The sequence below is a fragment of the Galleria mellonella genome, unplaced genomic scaffold, assembly GCF_026898425.1.
Source record: "Galleria mellonella isolate WM207_F2 unplaced genomic scaffold, CSIRO_AGI_GalMel_v1 utg2550, whole genome shotgun sequence".
Classification (NCBI taxonomy): Eukaryota; Metazoa; Arthropoda; class Insecta; order Lepidoptera; family Pyralidae; genus Galleria; species Galleria mellonella.
In genome coordinates this window covers 116,583-130,578 of record NW_026442053.1, presented here as the reverse complement: position 1 = coordinate 130,578, position 13,996 = coordinate 116,583, and the positions used below count along the sequence as shown (strand labels likewise).

The window sequence follows — 13,996 nt, the reverse complement described above, 5'->3', positions numbered from 1 at the left end:
TAACCTAACCTTTTGACAACATCTTTGAGAGCACAGCCTGGAGCCGACGCCAGACTTCTTTGAGACCAGTGGAGACTGACGTCGGAAATAGATCCCCCCTCCAAGGTGTCCACAACCTGTGTTCCCGGCCAAACCCTTTTTCCTTATGGTGGTCCCTTTCCCTTTCTTCACCCACAACACCAGCGGCAAAGCAGGTGTGCTGCACAAAGATGCAACATCTCTGCGCAGTTTCAGTGGGTCAAGTCGGACAGTAAGGCGTTGACTATCGATAATTCGAGCCGCCCGACTTTGAATGCGGTCTAACGGAAGGAGTTGGTACTGTGGCGCTCCTGCCCACAGGTGAGAACAGTATTCCATATGCGGCCTGACTTGGGCTTTATATAATTTCAGGCGGTGTTCTGGCATGAAATATCGTCTCACCCTATTGAGCACTCCTAACTTTTTGGAAGCTATCTTAGCCTTCTCCTCCAGATGACCGCAAAACTGGACGTCGCAAGATATATCAACGCCCAGAATTCCTAAACTCGACTTTTTATCAAGGAAAGTGCCCTGAAATTGAGGAGATACGACAAACGGCGTCTTTTTTGTGGTAAACGCGCAGACTTGTGTCTTTTTGGGGTTAAATTGGACAAGATTTTGTTCACCCCAGATCGAAACTTGATGGAGTGAAGTTTCGATTTCAGACACAAGTGTATTCCGGCACTCATCGGTATGTGCCCGCGAGATCTTTGCATGACCGGTATATAATGTATCTCCTGTACTGTCATCTGCATAGCAGTGAATATTACTTATCTGTAACATATCATTGATATGCAGAAGAAACAGAGTCGGAGATAGTACACAGCCTTGCGGGACACCAGCATTCAAAGGTTTTAAATCAGAGCATGCTCCGTCGACTACGACCTTAATGCTAAGTTCCTTGAGAAAATAGATAATTTGAGCTGCTCCATAGCGGGTGGTGCTTTCTGCAATTAAGTTCTGTTGACCGCTATCATATGCTGTCTCATTTCCTCTCTTATTTATCTTTCTATAAGTGTATATATATATATATATATATATATATATATATATATATATATATATATATATATATATATATATATATATATATATATATATATATATATATATATATATATATGTATGAGATGTACATTCAGGTGTACAGCTAGGTATGCACACGTGAATATATATCTCTCTCGCAATGGACTGCTCCCTCACACGCACACGCACGCACATACGCATGCATGCACGCACCCACCCACGCACGCACGCACGCACACACACACACTGTAAAGAATGTTGGGTTAGGTTAGGTTCAGGGTTCGGGAGGTTGACGGCGGTAGAAGTGTGAGAAGTAGGTGAACAACTAGGGGGGTAACAAAACTATAAGACGAGAAAACTAATGAAAATCTACAAAATTACGGAAACTATTTAACTTTGTTCTGTTAGGTATGAATCAAGCAAAACATGCTCAAATTCAAGGCTCAGCTTTTCGGCTATAGAATTTGATTACTTAGGCGAAATGTTACCTAATTGCACTTTGCTTAAAAGCCAAGTTACGACTTTGTATTTGGGCAGGGACAGCGTGGCACGGATCGTATGTATCTACACCGAGGCAGGTGTGCTTTGTAGACTTCTTAAAAGGGTCGTCCCCATCTGTTTAAGAGGGGAGCATGTGCAAAACGCACATTTTTACAGTTATATTTTTAATTGGACTCTCATACTCAGGTTTAGCTCGCCCACTGTTTTCCCCATTCCTTCGCCAAGTCAAACGTTCTATGTACTTCGGTTTTGGCAATCTAATAGGGCCGATGATGATTTTAGCCGCTGTGGTGGTGAATTTGTAAATTTCTTGTGAGTGGGTGAGTCACTATTTGCAAGTTTTTTTTTTACCTTTTGAGCCTCGAGAGTTAGTGCCAACTTCCATCGGAGTTGAAGTGGATGTATATAATTTAACGTCGTATTGTTTAGTTGTGTATCTACTCGTTGCCCGTACAACGTAGCCGAAGTGAACCAGTGTAGCTTAACAGTATACACAGTATTTTGAAGTAGAGTAGATCAAACTGAGATCAATGCCACAAAGTACATCGGCATTCGCTACTCGTGTACTGTACGTGTCAGCTAATTTGTGTAATGTATCGTTACACGTTTGAAACTTGCTTCCAAATTTTTGCAACTGCAGTACATAGGCGAGGCTTTGGTCCGAGGTAATATCTAGGCATTTTAGTTTTGGATTACACAATACTTTACCATTTCTTATAAAAGTGAACTTCAAACCGCTCTCCTTGAATGTGATTTTTTTTTTTTTTTTTTTTTTTTCACTTTTAAGATTGTATGTAGTCAGTGGATTTGTCTAAGATAACAGGCTGCCGCAAGGTGCGGCGGTCCAGCAGGGCTTGTTAACGTTATCAACTAACATAATGTTATTAAACGTTATTTTCATAAAAATACTTTTGTAACGTTATAAATGTGTAACGTTATTTATAACGTTACCTTACTAACGATACTTTTACCGTTAATCCCTTCCATTTAAAATAAATCCTTTTTTCCACTTTCCATCTTTGTGAATCAAAGTATTTTTTTCTGATTTTTGATTAATATTAGAAATTTTATAGTTTTGATCTGTACTTGTAGTCGATTCGGTTGACTAACATTCCGCGCCCCCGCGGGTTAACACCGTCGCTCGCTGCGGTTGCGCTATTGCCATTTCACTATACATATGACTGTAGTTCAAAAAGGTCTAGATCTTTGTCGTAACTTTTACACAGAACTGGTCGAGCATTCACAAGCATAGTATCTACACAGAACTAAATAAAGTTGTCGCTTAATTTAGCTTTATCATCTTCACAAGGAAAACTTGTACAATAGAAAACATGTACTCACTTTTAATAATTTTTTTTTACGTTAGTAATTATCTGGCAGTCTAGTACGAACGAACACTTTCATGCAAATGTCCAATGTCTTTACTCCACTCCCTTCACCCATACGCAATGCAAGCTCAGCGGCCCAGGGAGGGTTGTACGTATTGTACAATACTGTTAACGTTAACAAAATAACATTAATATTAACAATACGTTGCTTTTAACGTTACCTTGATTTAACGGTAAATATTACGTTAACATCAGTTGACGTTAAATTAATGGCATTTTTTGCTAACGTTATTCTGTCGAGCAGGAGGTAACGTTACCAAATATTTAACGTTAATCAAGCCCTGCGGTCCAGTGGTCCAGTGGTGCAGTAGTTCAGTGGTGGTGTATAATAAAACAATGAAAATGATTTTATTAAAAATTTATTAGGTTCGTGTCAAAACTTAGACAACCTTTATGTAATTACAAATAATTTATATTTTATAAATAAAAAAAAAAAAAAATGCATTGTTGTCATTGTAATAACGTTTGTTTGGTCGTCATGTAGATATCGAGAGGAGTACAGACGTACAGACAGGATACATCACGACGCGGTCGCCGAGTACGATACGATGCAACCGGGTGCGACGCCACGCCGCCGACACACTGGTGTCGTCCCTCACTTGCAGGACTCACACAGCAGGGGAGTGTGTACATTGTACACTATACACTGGACACGAGCTGTACCCAGTTACATCATATCGCCGAAATTTTTTTATACATATAAAAATAGATTACTTAATTAATTTCTATTCTAAAAAGAAGTTATTTACTATTAATATTATTTATTTATTACATAATTTATATAAATGCATAGTTTAAAGTTATGATATGAACCTACAGTCAGAGCACCATTATAATTTATAATAACAACACCCGGCGGCACATTATACACGTCACGTGCACGCGTGTGCGTGCGTGTGCGTGTGCGTGTTCGCGTGCACGTGCACGTGCACGTGCGACGCGTGGCTACACTACCAGCGTACGTGTAGTAATGCGTGGCTGCTAGCGGTTGCGTGCCGCGTGTGCCGCGTCAGACGCCAGCTGGCCGCTCGGCAGCCAGGCGGCAATCTTTGAATGTACATTCAACAATAATTATTTACATGTACATACACTTGAAATGATTGCCACTAGATCGCTAACGGCAGATTGGCACTCGGCCCACCTGAACCTACGTGCTTCACACTGAGTAACACACACTCACAAATGAGATCCGTTACTACTTTACATTCAAATATTTTGTGTAGCAATAAAAAAAAAAGTAGAAATAAGTTTTTAATTAGTTACAATAATTGTTGTTAATTACGGACAATAAAATAAAATTAAAAAAAAATTAAAGTAAACAGTATGTACGCATTATTTTAACAATTTAAATAAAAAAAAAACAAATCTTTTAATCCTTACGTATGTATCAGAACGTAATACTGATGACCGTCAACAGATTTTTTTATCTGAATCCAATAATGTGAGGTAACACCTCAATAATTTCTGCAAAGTAATTCCGTAAGCAGTGATAATGACCAGTCAGTGTGATTACACTTGAAATGTTTATACTTTAATAACACTTCCTCACAAACCATTTGATGTGCTCATGTGAATCATAGTAACATAACAAGAATGTGACGATCAGATTGGAAAGTGAACAGGCAGAGTGCAGAGCGCACGCCACTGTCGGGAGTAATACTTTACAATATTGCTATACACTTATATACAAAAGACAGTGAGCTTTAAAGTCCTTAAATTTAACGAAAACCTCCGCGTATCAGGTAATTTGATAAGATTACAAATTATATGGTGTTTAAAAAAAAAAAAAAAAAAAAAAAAAAAAAAAAAAAAAACAATTGCTACCGCCTAGCAAAAAAGCACTGTGCATTTTATAATTGACCATTAGTCCAAGTGGAATGTCATATGGAAGGGCTTCGTTTGGACATTTTGTAAATGATGTTTATAATTATGATCCAAAATAAGAAATAACGAATCATAATATCAATAATAATAACTATCAGGTATCTGTTTCGTACGGGAAACGCAATATAGGGCATTGTATGTCAGTCCTCAGGAATGGCAACGCATGGGGGGTATCATGGGCGAAACAGTATACTCTGTTATGTCCATGCTACTGCTCATGTCTATAGGCGACGGTTACCACATTCCATCAGGTGGGCCGTCAGCTTGTTTGCCATTTTAAGTATTGTATTTATGTGGTTCGGCTCACACATGACGTGTTTTTATTTTAAACACCATATAAGAAGGTAATGCCAACATTTTCTGTACAATTAAAATACATATATTTTTAATACAAAAATTGTGTGACAAGGATTTACGGTACGCACGTACATACTAATTATTTACATTTCAGTTAGACTTACAGCGGTATTTATTCCTTTATATTTAAATATCTAACACATTGTACACGGATCGAAATTGTATCTATTTGATATACAAGTGGGTGCCTACATGTCGACAAGTGCATGTCGACAGCGCCACGTCGCTTTATTGTATTAACGTTTATACATTGTAGCCATTTCATTACTTTAAGAAATATTTGTTTTTATAAAATGAAATAGTTGTAAGAAAGTGACCGAGTCGATTCGAACAGGGAAGTAACAACAGTCCACTCGCAGGATGCCGCATCCCGTGCGCGGCGCCAGCCCACGCGGTGTCATAACTGTTAACTATCTGTTTACTGAGATCGGCGCGTGTACGGCGGCTTCGGTACATAAAAATAATAATATTAATATATACTCGTAATAGGTACTTCGTGTTACATACTGTCGTGGTGTTCCTCACGCACACCTGCCACACAGTCGACGGGCACACGGGGAACATTCACACCGGCAGCGGCGCCCGCTCTAATCTAAAGAAACTAACAACAATCGCACTCGCACGCCGTATTTACATGGTCCAGGTACTCGTTCAAAGACATCGGGAGCCGTCGCGGGCGGTCGGCGGCGTACTCATATACACGCTAATGACTAATCAGTCGGTGCGGCTAGAGGCCGCGGGGCGCGGGGCGGGGCGGCTCGCGGGCCGCGCGCCGCCGTCACACGTCGGTCTGCCGCGGCGGCGCCGGCGGCGGCGGCGGCGGCAGCGGCGGCAGCGGCGGCGGCGGCGCCTCCTCCTCCGCCTCCGACTCCTCGATCTCGCACAGGTTCGTGGACAGGTCGCTGCACGAGCCCGCGTCCGCGCCGCCTAGGAGCGAGTTCCGCTCTTCTGCAAAAGTTTCATTACATTCACGTTACACGTAACGTCAAGTGTGCTGAAGTGTAGACCCGCAAGAAGGGGCGCGGCGGCCGGCCGAGCGCGTACCGAGCATGGTGATGAGGCTGGCGGCGTCCGGCTCGCGCAGGCCGCGCGCGCGCAGCGGCTCGGCGGCCGCGCGCGGCAGGTACTCGTCGGGGTGCAGCAGGTACGCCGACGCTGCAAGCAGGCGCGGCCGTCACTACCCCGCCGCCACACCCGCACCCAGTGCGGACGCGGCCGCGGAGCGAACGAGTACCACTCACCATCGGGAAAATGTATGGAGTCGCAGTTTTGGTCGAGGTCGAGGTCGAGGTCGTCGGGCGCGGAGTCGGTGTCGAGCGGCGGCGGGCGCGGGCGCGGCGCGGGCGGCGGCCGCGCGGGGCGCTGCGAGCGGCGCGGCGACGACGACGGCGGCGACGGCGGCGACGGCGGCGACGACGAGTCCGGCCGCTCGGAGCCCGGCACCTCGCTGATGCCGGGCAGCGCGCCGCCGCCGCCGCACCAGTCCGAGCAGTCCCAGTGGTAGCCGCCCACTAGGTCACCCCCGCCACCGCCACCGCCCACGCCCACGGCCACAGGCCGACGGAGGGGGCCCGGGGATCGCGCTCGAGGACGACTCTTACATCCTTTTAAATCTGTAGGAAAGCAATGTCTTACAGTAGAACAAGTGAGAAAGGAAAGGAATCGTTTCTAGTCGGCTGCAGCACGGCACTCCATTATCCACAATCTCTTAAAGGTGCATTTGCAGGCTTCAGGTTAGTCGTTGTTTGCTTCACATACTGCGAGGACATGTGTACCTGTGCGTTCAGCCCAGCCCAGATAACTAAACTTGTACCATAACATGGTAACGGTTGCGTTTCAAAGCGCTAGCAGTTGTCTTATCTAGTTCCGCATGGTTCTCGCTGAAAACTATCATGGGCAAGACTGCGCATAGTATCCTACGATTGGATTAGCAATACTCGCGATATCGTATCCAGCGACCAGTCGGACGTCCTTTCGAACATAGGAGCCGCTACATCGACACGGGAGCGCGACGGGCAACCTGCACGAAATGCTCACCATTATATATCTTATTGTCGACGAAGGTGTGCAGGTGCATCTGCTCGGACCAGGGCTTGCGGTCGTGCGCGGGGTCGATGTTGAGGTTGCGGCGGTAGTCGGGCGGGATGCCCTCGAGCTCGTCGCCGGCCGAGCCGTAGCTGCGCAGCGTGTCGACGTTGTTGAGCGGCGGCGGGTCGGCGCACGAGGCGGGCCGCTCGCGCCCCGCCACCGCCTCCAGGTTGGAGAGCTTGGAGCGCGGCGGCGGCGGCGCGCCGAGCTTGTGCGGCGGCGCGGCGGCGGCGCGCCGGCCGGCGCGGGCGCGCGCGCGGCGGCGCAGCGCCAGCGGCAGCGCCACGGCCAGCAGCAGCAGCGCCAGCAGCACGCCGCCCAGCGCCGCCAGCGGCCAGCGCGCCGCGCACGCCCACAGCCACGCGTCTCGCAGCGCCCGCGCGCCGCCGCCGCCCGCGCCGCCCGCCACCACCGCGTCCGAGTACAGCGGGTTGCCGCAGTTCATGCCTGCACACGGTAGTAGTGGTATAACGCACTCGCGTACCGACAGACTGTAGAGTCGACGTAATCTTAAAAAAACGCTCACTCGCTCGACTATCACGAATCGACTACTGCGACTAGCGCAACTTAGTAATCGCATAACGCGCGCAGCGGACAGCGCACTGCGCTTACCGGTCTTATCCGGAGGACAGAGACACCGGAAGGAGCCCGGCTCGTTGAGGCAGGTGGCGCCGTTGAGGCAGGGCTCGCCGGCGCACTCGTCGACGTCGTACTGGCAGCGCGGGCCGTAGTAGCCGCGGCAGCGGCACGACGGCGCCCACTCGCCCTCCTCGCAGGCGCCGCCGTGCAGGCAGGCGCCGGCCGCGCACCAGCGGCCGCGCTCGCAGCGCTCGCCGCTCAGGCCGGCGGCGCAGCTGCAGCGGAAGCCGCCGCCCAGCGCGACGCAGGCGCCGCCGTGCAGGCAGGGCTGCGCCGCGCACGGGTCCGAGTCCAGCTCGCAGCGCGCGCCCGCGAAGCGCGCGTGGCACTCGCACGAGTAGCCCTCGGCCGCGTCGTCGGCCTCGCTCTCGAGCAGCGGCGGCGTGTCGCGGCACGTGCCGCCGTTGAGGCACGGGTACGAGGCGCACGGCGTGGGCGGCGGCAGCGGCGGGCACGCGGCCGCCAGGCGCGCGCGCACGCGCCGCACGAGCTGCGCGCGCCCGTCGCCCGACGTGCCGCCCTCCTCCAGCGGCAGCGCCGCGCCGCTCGCGCCGCCCAGCCGCACGTCCCACATGCAGCCGTGGAAGCCGTACGTCACCTGTCGCGAGATGCGGGTGCATCGTTACCGACCAAACATTGTAAAAATTTCGAATCGGAGTGACTAGAGAAGCGAAGATAATGAACTTTCATCACCATCATCTTTTTAGATCATCATCTTTTAAGCCATTATCAGTCCCCTGCTGGGCGATACCTTCCTTACAGACTGCCATAAGGAACGGTCCGGAGCCACCTGCTTAAAACTTTATCTAAAAGTACTCACCGATCTAGCTATCCGCCTTAACTTTAAGCGTTTGCCGTTATCGCAGGCCAATTTCTTACATTCAGATAAAACAAAAAAATGATATTATCTAAAAGCTAGATAGAAATAATGAGGTCGTTTCACCTGTTCGGGAGCCAGGGCGTGCGAGTGGCGCTGCAGCGCGGCGCCGAGCAGCAGGCGCGGCTGCGCGTCCAGCACGGCGGCGGGCGGCGGCGTCTGCGCGTGCGCGCTGCGCCGGTCGACGGTGAGCCGCATGGCGGCGCCGCGCCGCTCCAGCCGCGCCTCGTGCCACGCGCCGTCCGCCACCGGCACGCTCGCGCGCACCAGCGCCGGGCCCGAGCCGAGCTCCATGCGGAACTGCAGGTAGCCCTCGGCCACCTCGAGCACCGCGTAGTCGACGCGCCCGGCCGCGTACAGCAGCGTCCCGCGCTCGCGCCGCGTGCGGAACCGGAGCGATATCGCGAGAACGTCGTCAGGCGTCCGCTCGCCGTCGACGACGCCGCGCTCGAGGCGGTACTGTAGGTAGCCGTCGCCGGCGAAGTACGCGACCAGCGGCTGTGCGCGGCAGTCCCCGGAGTCGCAGCAGCCGTCGCCGCAGTCGGCGGCGACGAGCGCGCGGTCGCAGCGCTCGCCGCCGAAGCCCTCGCTGCAGGCGCACTCGCCGACGAGGCGGTGCGGCGGCGCGACGAGCGCGAACACGTCGGTGGCGACGGCGCGCACGGCGGCGGCGCGCAGCCGCACGCGCTCGCCGCACGCGCCGTGCACGCAGCCGCCGCACGTCACCCTCACCAGCTCCTCCACCACTAAGCGAGCGCGCTCCTCTAATCGTTCGATGTGGGCGTGGAGCCGTCGCCGCAGCGCATCCGCTGGAAGGAATCCACCGCTGCCAGACGACGCGCGAACTGCGAACGCTACGTCAAGATCTTGCGCGATTTGTCGCTTTTCACGACTCGACTCCTGGTCGCCGACTTCGTCTCCGGAAGGTTGTACGCTCACGATAACGACGTCGGTGCTTTCGCAGTCGGTAGCCTCGGCCACGGCGCGCACGAAACCTTTTCGATGACTGAGTACAAAATCACGATCGGTGACCTCACGAAACCGCACGACTATTGCTTGTGCGAGCATTTCATCCGACACGAGGATAACATTAACTCGAACGATTGCAAAACCATAGAATCTGCCATCGTTTACGCTGATGTTTAGACGATATTCTCCTACGTCCAGTCGTGGCGCAGCTCGCAGAGTGCCGTCAGAAGCGTCGATTGTGAAAAGATCTGTAGGAGGGTATGGAGCTCCGTCGACAGGTTTTATCTCATAGACAAGAGTATCATAGGCATCTCGGTCCGAGGCGATCACGCGGCCAATATTGCCACCGGGGAACTCGTCCAGGTACGAATTAACGACAATTTCCAGGGGTGTCACTACCGGTGGATACTGAGATTCTTCTATCACTCGTATATAAACCCAAGCATCAGAAAACAGAGGTGGCGTGCCGTTGTCGAACACTCGCACCTGCAACGTATAACGATCTCTGATGCGATGATTGAAGCGTGTCGCTGAGCGCAATATACCATCTTGTTCGAGTCGGAAAGCACCAATTTCGTTTCCAGATTGAAAGTCAAAGGTAAAAGGAGCGGCATTCGGAGGTGCATCAGCATCTGTGACGGCGAATTTGAGGATCGTATGCCCGAGAGGTCGATCTTCTTGAACTACTGCCGTATAGTTACTCTGTGAAAACAAAGGTGGGTTGTCGTTCGCATCTACCACCTCTACGTTGACGAGGGCCGTCGCTTCTAGGGAAGGTAAACCACGGTCTCGAGCACGCACTTCTAGCACGTAAGCGGGAGTCGATTCGCGGTCCAGAGGAGCCGCAACGGACAGGTATCCCGTGTCGCCGTCGATCGAGAAGCGACCGTCCCGATCGCCGCGTAAAATCGAATAGGCGACGCGGCCGTTGACACCGGAGTCGGCGTCGTCGGCGATCACTTGCAGCACGTGTGCTCCCACCGTGGCGTCCTCGCGCACCCGAGCTCCGTACGACGGTTGAGAGAAAACTGGCGCGTTGTCGTTGCTGTCGGAGACGGTGATGTTGATAGCGGCGAGGTCGCTCAGCGGCGGCGAACCACCGTCTATCGCCTGCACGGTGAGCATGTACTCGCGCCGCCGCTCGTAGTCCAGCGGGCGAGCTACGGTGACGGCGCCGGTGGAGCGGTCCACGGCGAAGTCGTCGCGGTCGTCGCCGCCGACGAGCGAGTAGTAGACGTCGGCGTTGACGCCCGCGTCCTGAGAGGTGGCGCGCACGCGCACGACCTCGGTGCCGGGCGCGTCCACCTCGGGCACGACGGCGCGGTACTGGTGGAACTCGAACTCGGGCGGGTTGTCGTTGACGTCGGCGACGGTGAGGCGCACGCTGGCGGTGGCGGAGCGCGGCGGCCGGCCGGCGTCCCGCGCCGCCACCAGCAGCCGGTGCTCGGCCTGCGTCTCGCGGTCCAGCGGCGCGCGCAGCGTGATGATGCCGCTCTCGGCCGCGATCTCGAACGCGCCGCTCGTCTCTCCCTCGAACGAGTATCGAATCAGTCGATTCTCACCGATATCAGCGTCGGTCGCGTGAACCTGTAATTTGGCATTATCGTGTCAATGTTGCGTACCATCGCTGCGGGAAAGTCCTCGGTGAACGATATGTCTTTAGACATTTGCAGCATATATTATAGTAGATTTTTTATACTACAAAGGTGGCAAATGAGCATGTGGCCCGTCTGATAGTAAACGATCACTGTAGCCTGTACATCGTTTTTGAAGATGTAGTAGAAAGATTTACGTTACGTCACGTACCTTAGCGACCAGCGTGCCGATATCTGCATCCTCGGGTAGTGTAACACTGTAAGTGTCGGCGGAGAATCGCGGAGCGTTGTCGTTGACATCGTCCAGCGTGAGCTGCAGCTCGGAGCTGCACTCCCACTCGGGTCGCTCGCGGTCCTGCGCGTGCGCCAACAACTTGTACGCGCTCACCGACTCGCGGTCCAGCTCGCTGGCCACCGTCACCACTCCGTTTTCCTTCGTTAAATGTAAAAGCAGATTTATTTACTTTATTTGTTTATTAAGGTTCATCTACAATTTTTTATATTTTACGCACTACTTGATTTGTAACATAAAAATTAAATAACGTAAAAGTTTAGGAACAAAAACTTTTTAGTTAGTTTAAAAGATTATGTCTAAGATTTTCTTTAATACTTTGTATTTGAAATTAATGCCAAACAAATACTTGTGGGTGTTTATAATCTGGGTACAGGCAAGTTCGAGTTATAATACTATTTTTCCCATCATATAAGTTATCAGCTTTTGTGGAATTTTAAAGTTAAATAACTGAAGCGTTTAAATTGTACATTATATATCGTTAGAAATGTACTCGGAACATACTCTGAATGACTGGAAACATATTTCAGTTCCGGAGAGTATGTAGGTGGCTCACCTTGTTTATGGCGAAGTGATGCGCATTGTCGCCGGTGAGGTAGTATCGCAGGCCGCCGTCCTGCGGCTCGTCCGCGTCGGCGGTGGCGAGCTGCATGACGCGCGTGCCGTTGGCCGCGTCCTCGGGCAGGCGCGCGTAGTAGCGGTGCCGCGGGCAGTACGGCGGGTTGTCTGCGAACGAGACGCGCTGTAGCGTGTGTGTGCAGGGGAGAGGCGGGGTGGACGCGGGAGGCGGGAGGCGGGAGGCGTCACTCACCGTTGACGTCGCGCACGGCGACGGCGACGTGCGTGGTGGCGGTGAACTTGCCGTCGGTGGCGGCGACGGTGAGCGCGTAGTGCGGCTCGCGCTCGCGGTCGAGTGCTCGCGCCACGAACAGCTCGCCGGACGGCCGCAGCTGGAAGCGCGCGCGCGGGTCGCCGTCCGCCACGAAGAAGGTCAGCGCCGCGCCCGCCGCGTCCGCGTCCGTCACGCGCAGCCGCGCCACCACCGTGCCCGCCGCCGCCGCCTCCGACACCTGCACACGCGCATACACACTCACACACGCAGCTCAGCGTACTGCTCACGTTGCGACCCTTTTATTAGTTCAGATTCCCTCTATTACCACACTCCGGCGAAGTATTCATATAGGGAAATGTCGGAAACTAGAGTATATGTAGAACTAGATTAAAAAGAGCGAGTCCTGCCATACAGGTCATATTATTTAGATGTTGCTTGCAGCATTTCGCACTGACGCGAGAATTGGGAATAACTTCTACTAAAGTCATGCCTCAGTACGGAGCACAAACATTAATTAGAGTATATAATCTGAGTAGAAGTGACATTTACGGACTCATGTTCGTTTCTCTCACTCAGATAGGGTAGTTAAGAATTCTCATCTTATAAATAAATTTAAAAATAATCTTTTATGTATATTGAAAAAGTGGAAAAAGAATCATAAGTGGCGTCCTTGTACAGACAAACGCAGAGTAGAGCGATCCACTACGATGATACCCTCCTCTTCTTGATGCGACTATCGAAGCGGGAAGTTTGATGTTTTAGTGATCGAGAAGACATCCTACAATTGGCTATTTGTGGTATGATGGAGGTGGCAGGAGGGCGCGCTGCTCGCAACAGCGTCTGTTTGAATATTTAGCAAGTGTAGTGTAGTGTGGTGTGGTGGGCGGAGACCTCGGCGTCGTAGCGGCGGCGCTGGAAGGCGGGCGGGCAGTCGTTGTAGTCGACGAGGCGCACGAGCAGCGTGCCGCGCGCGTCGCGGCGCGGCGAGCCCGCGTCGGCGGCGCGCAGCGGCACGCGGTGCTCGGCGCGCGCCTCGCGGTCCAGCGCCGCCAGCGTGCTCACCCAGCCCGAGAACGGGTCCACGGCGAACGGCGCGCCCTCCGCCGCCAGCGAGAACCGCACCTCGCCGTTCGACCCCGCGTCCGGGTCCTCCGCCATCACTGCAACACGCGACCTCACGTCAGCTGCCGTCGCGCGCGCCACCGCCCCCACCCACGACGCCGTGCTATACGTACGCTGCACCAGGCTGGTGTGCGGCGGCGTGTTCTCCGCCACGTGCACCACGTACGGCTGCGAGTGGAACGCGGGCGCGTGCTCGTTCACGTCCAGCACGTGCAGCCGCGTCTGCACCATGCTCGCCGGCGCCGGGCTGCCCGCGCCCTCCGCTATTATGCCTGCAACGCACGCATGTATCTATCTAAATTCATTTATTTTTTTTAAGTTCACTTCGAACACTAAAGAAAGAGACTTCGGTTAGGACGTCGACCGTTCTCGTAAACATGATAATATATAAACGAATAAATAAATTCA

General features: G+C 52.2%; 1 protein-coding gene across 1 annotated transcript in view; it reads right to left on the bottom strand.

The window, feature by feature from the left end:
• Nucleotides 1–3,276: 3,276 nt before the first annotated feature.
• The window catches only part of LOC113510197 (fat-like cadherin-related tumor suppressor homolog), a 47,775-nt gene continuing 37,055 nt past the window's right edge, over nucleotides 3,277–13,996 (bottom strand). Inside the window, 11 exon segments of the mRNA XM_052894930.1 lie at nucleotides 3,277–6,122; nucleotides 6,219–6,329; nucleotides 6,416–6,787; nucleotides 7,212–7,709; nucleotides 7,875–8,499; nucleotides 8,845–11,334; nucleotides 11,554–11,775; nucleotides 12,191–12,360; nucleotides 12,446–12,704; nucleotides 13,358–13,626; nucleotides 13,702–13,860. Coding sequence (XP_052750890.1) covers nucleotides 5,953–6,122; nucleotides 6,219–6,329; nucleotides 6,416–6,787; nucleotides 7,212–7,709; nucleotides 7,875–8,499; nucleotides 8,845–11,334; nucleotides 11,554–11,775; nucleotides 12,191–12,360; nucleotides 12,446–12,704; nucleotides 13,358–13,626; nucleotides 13,702–13,860 — 5,345 coding nt within the window. The 3' untranslated portion in view covers nucleotides 3,277–5,952.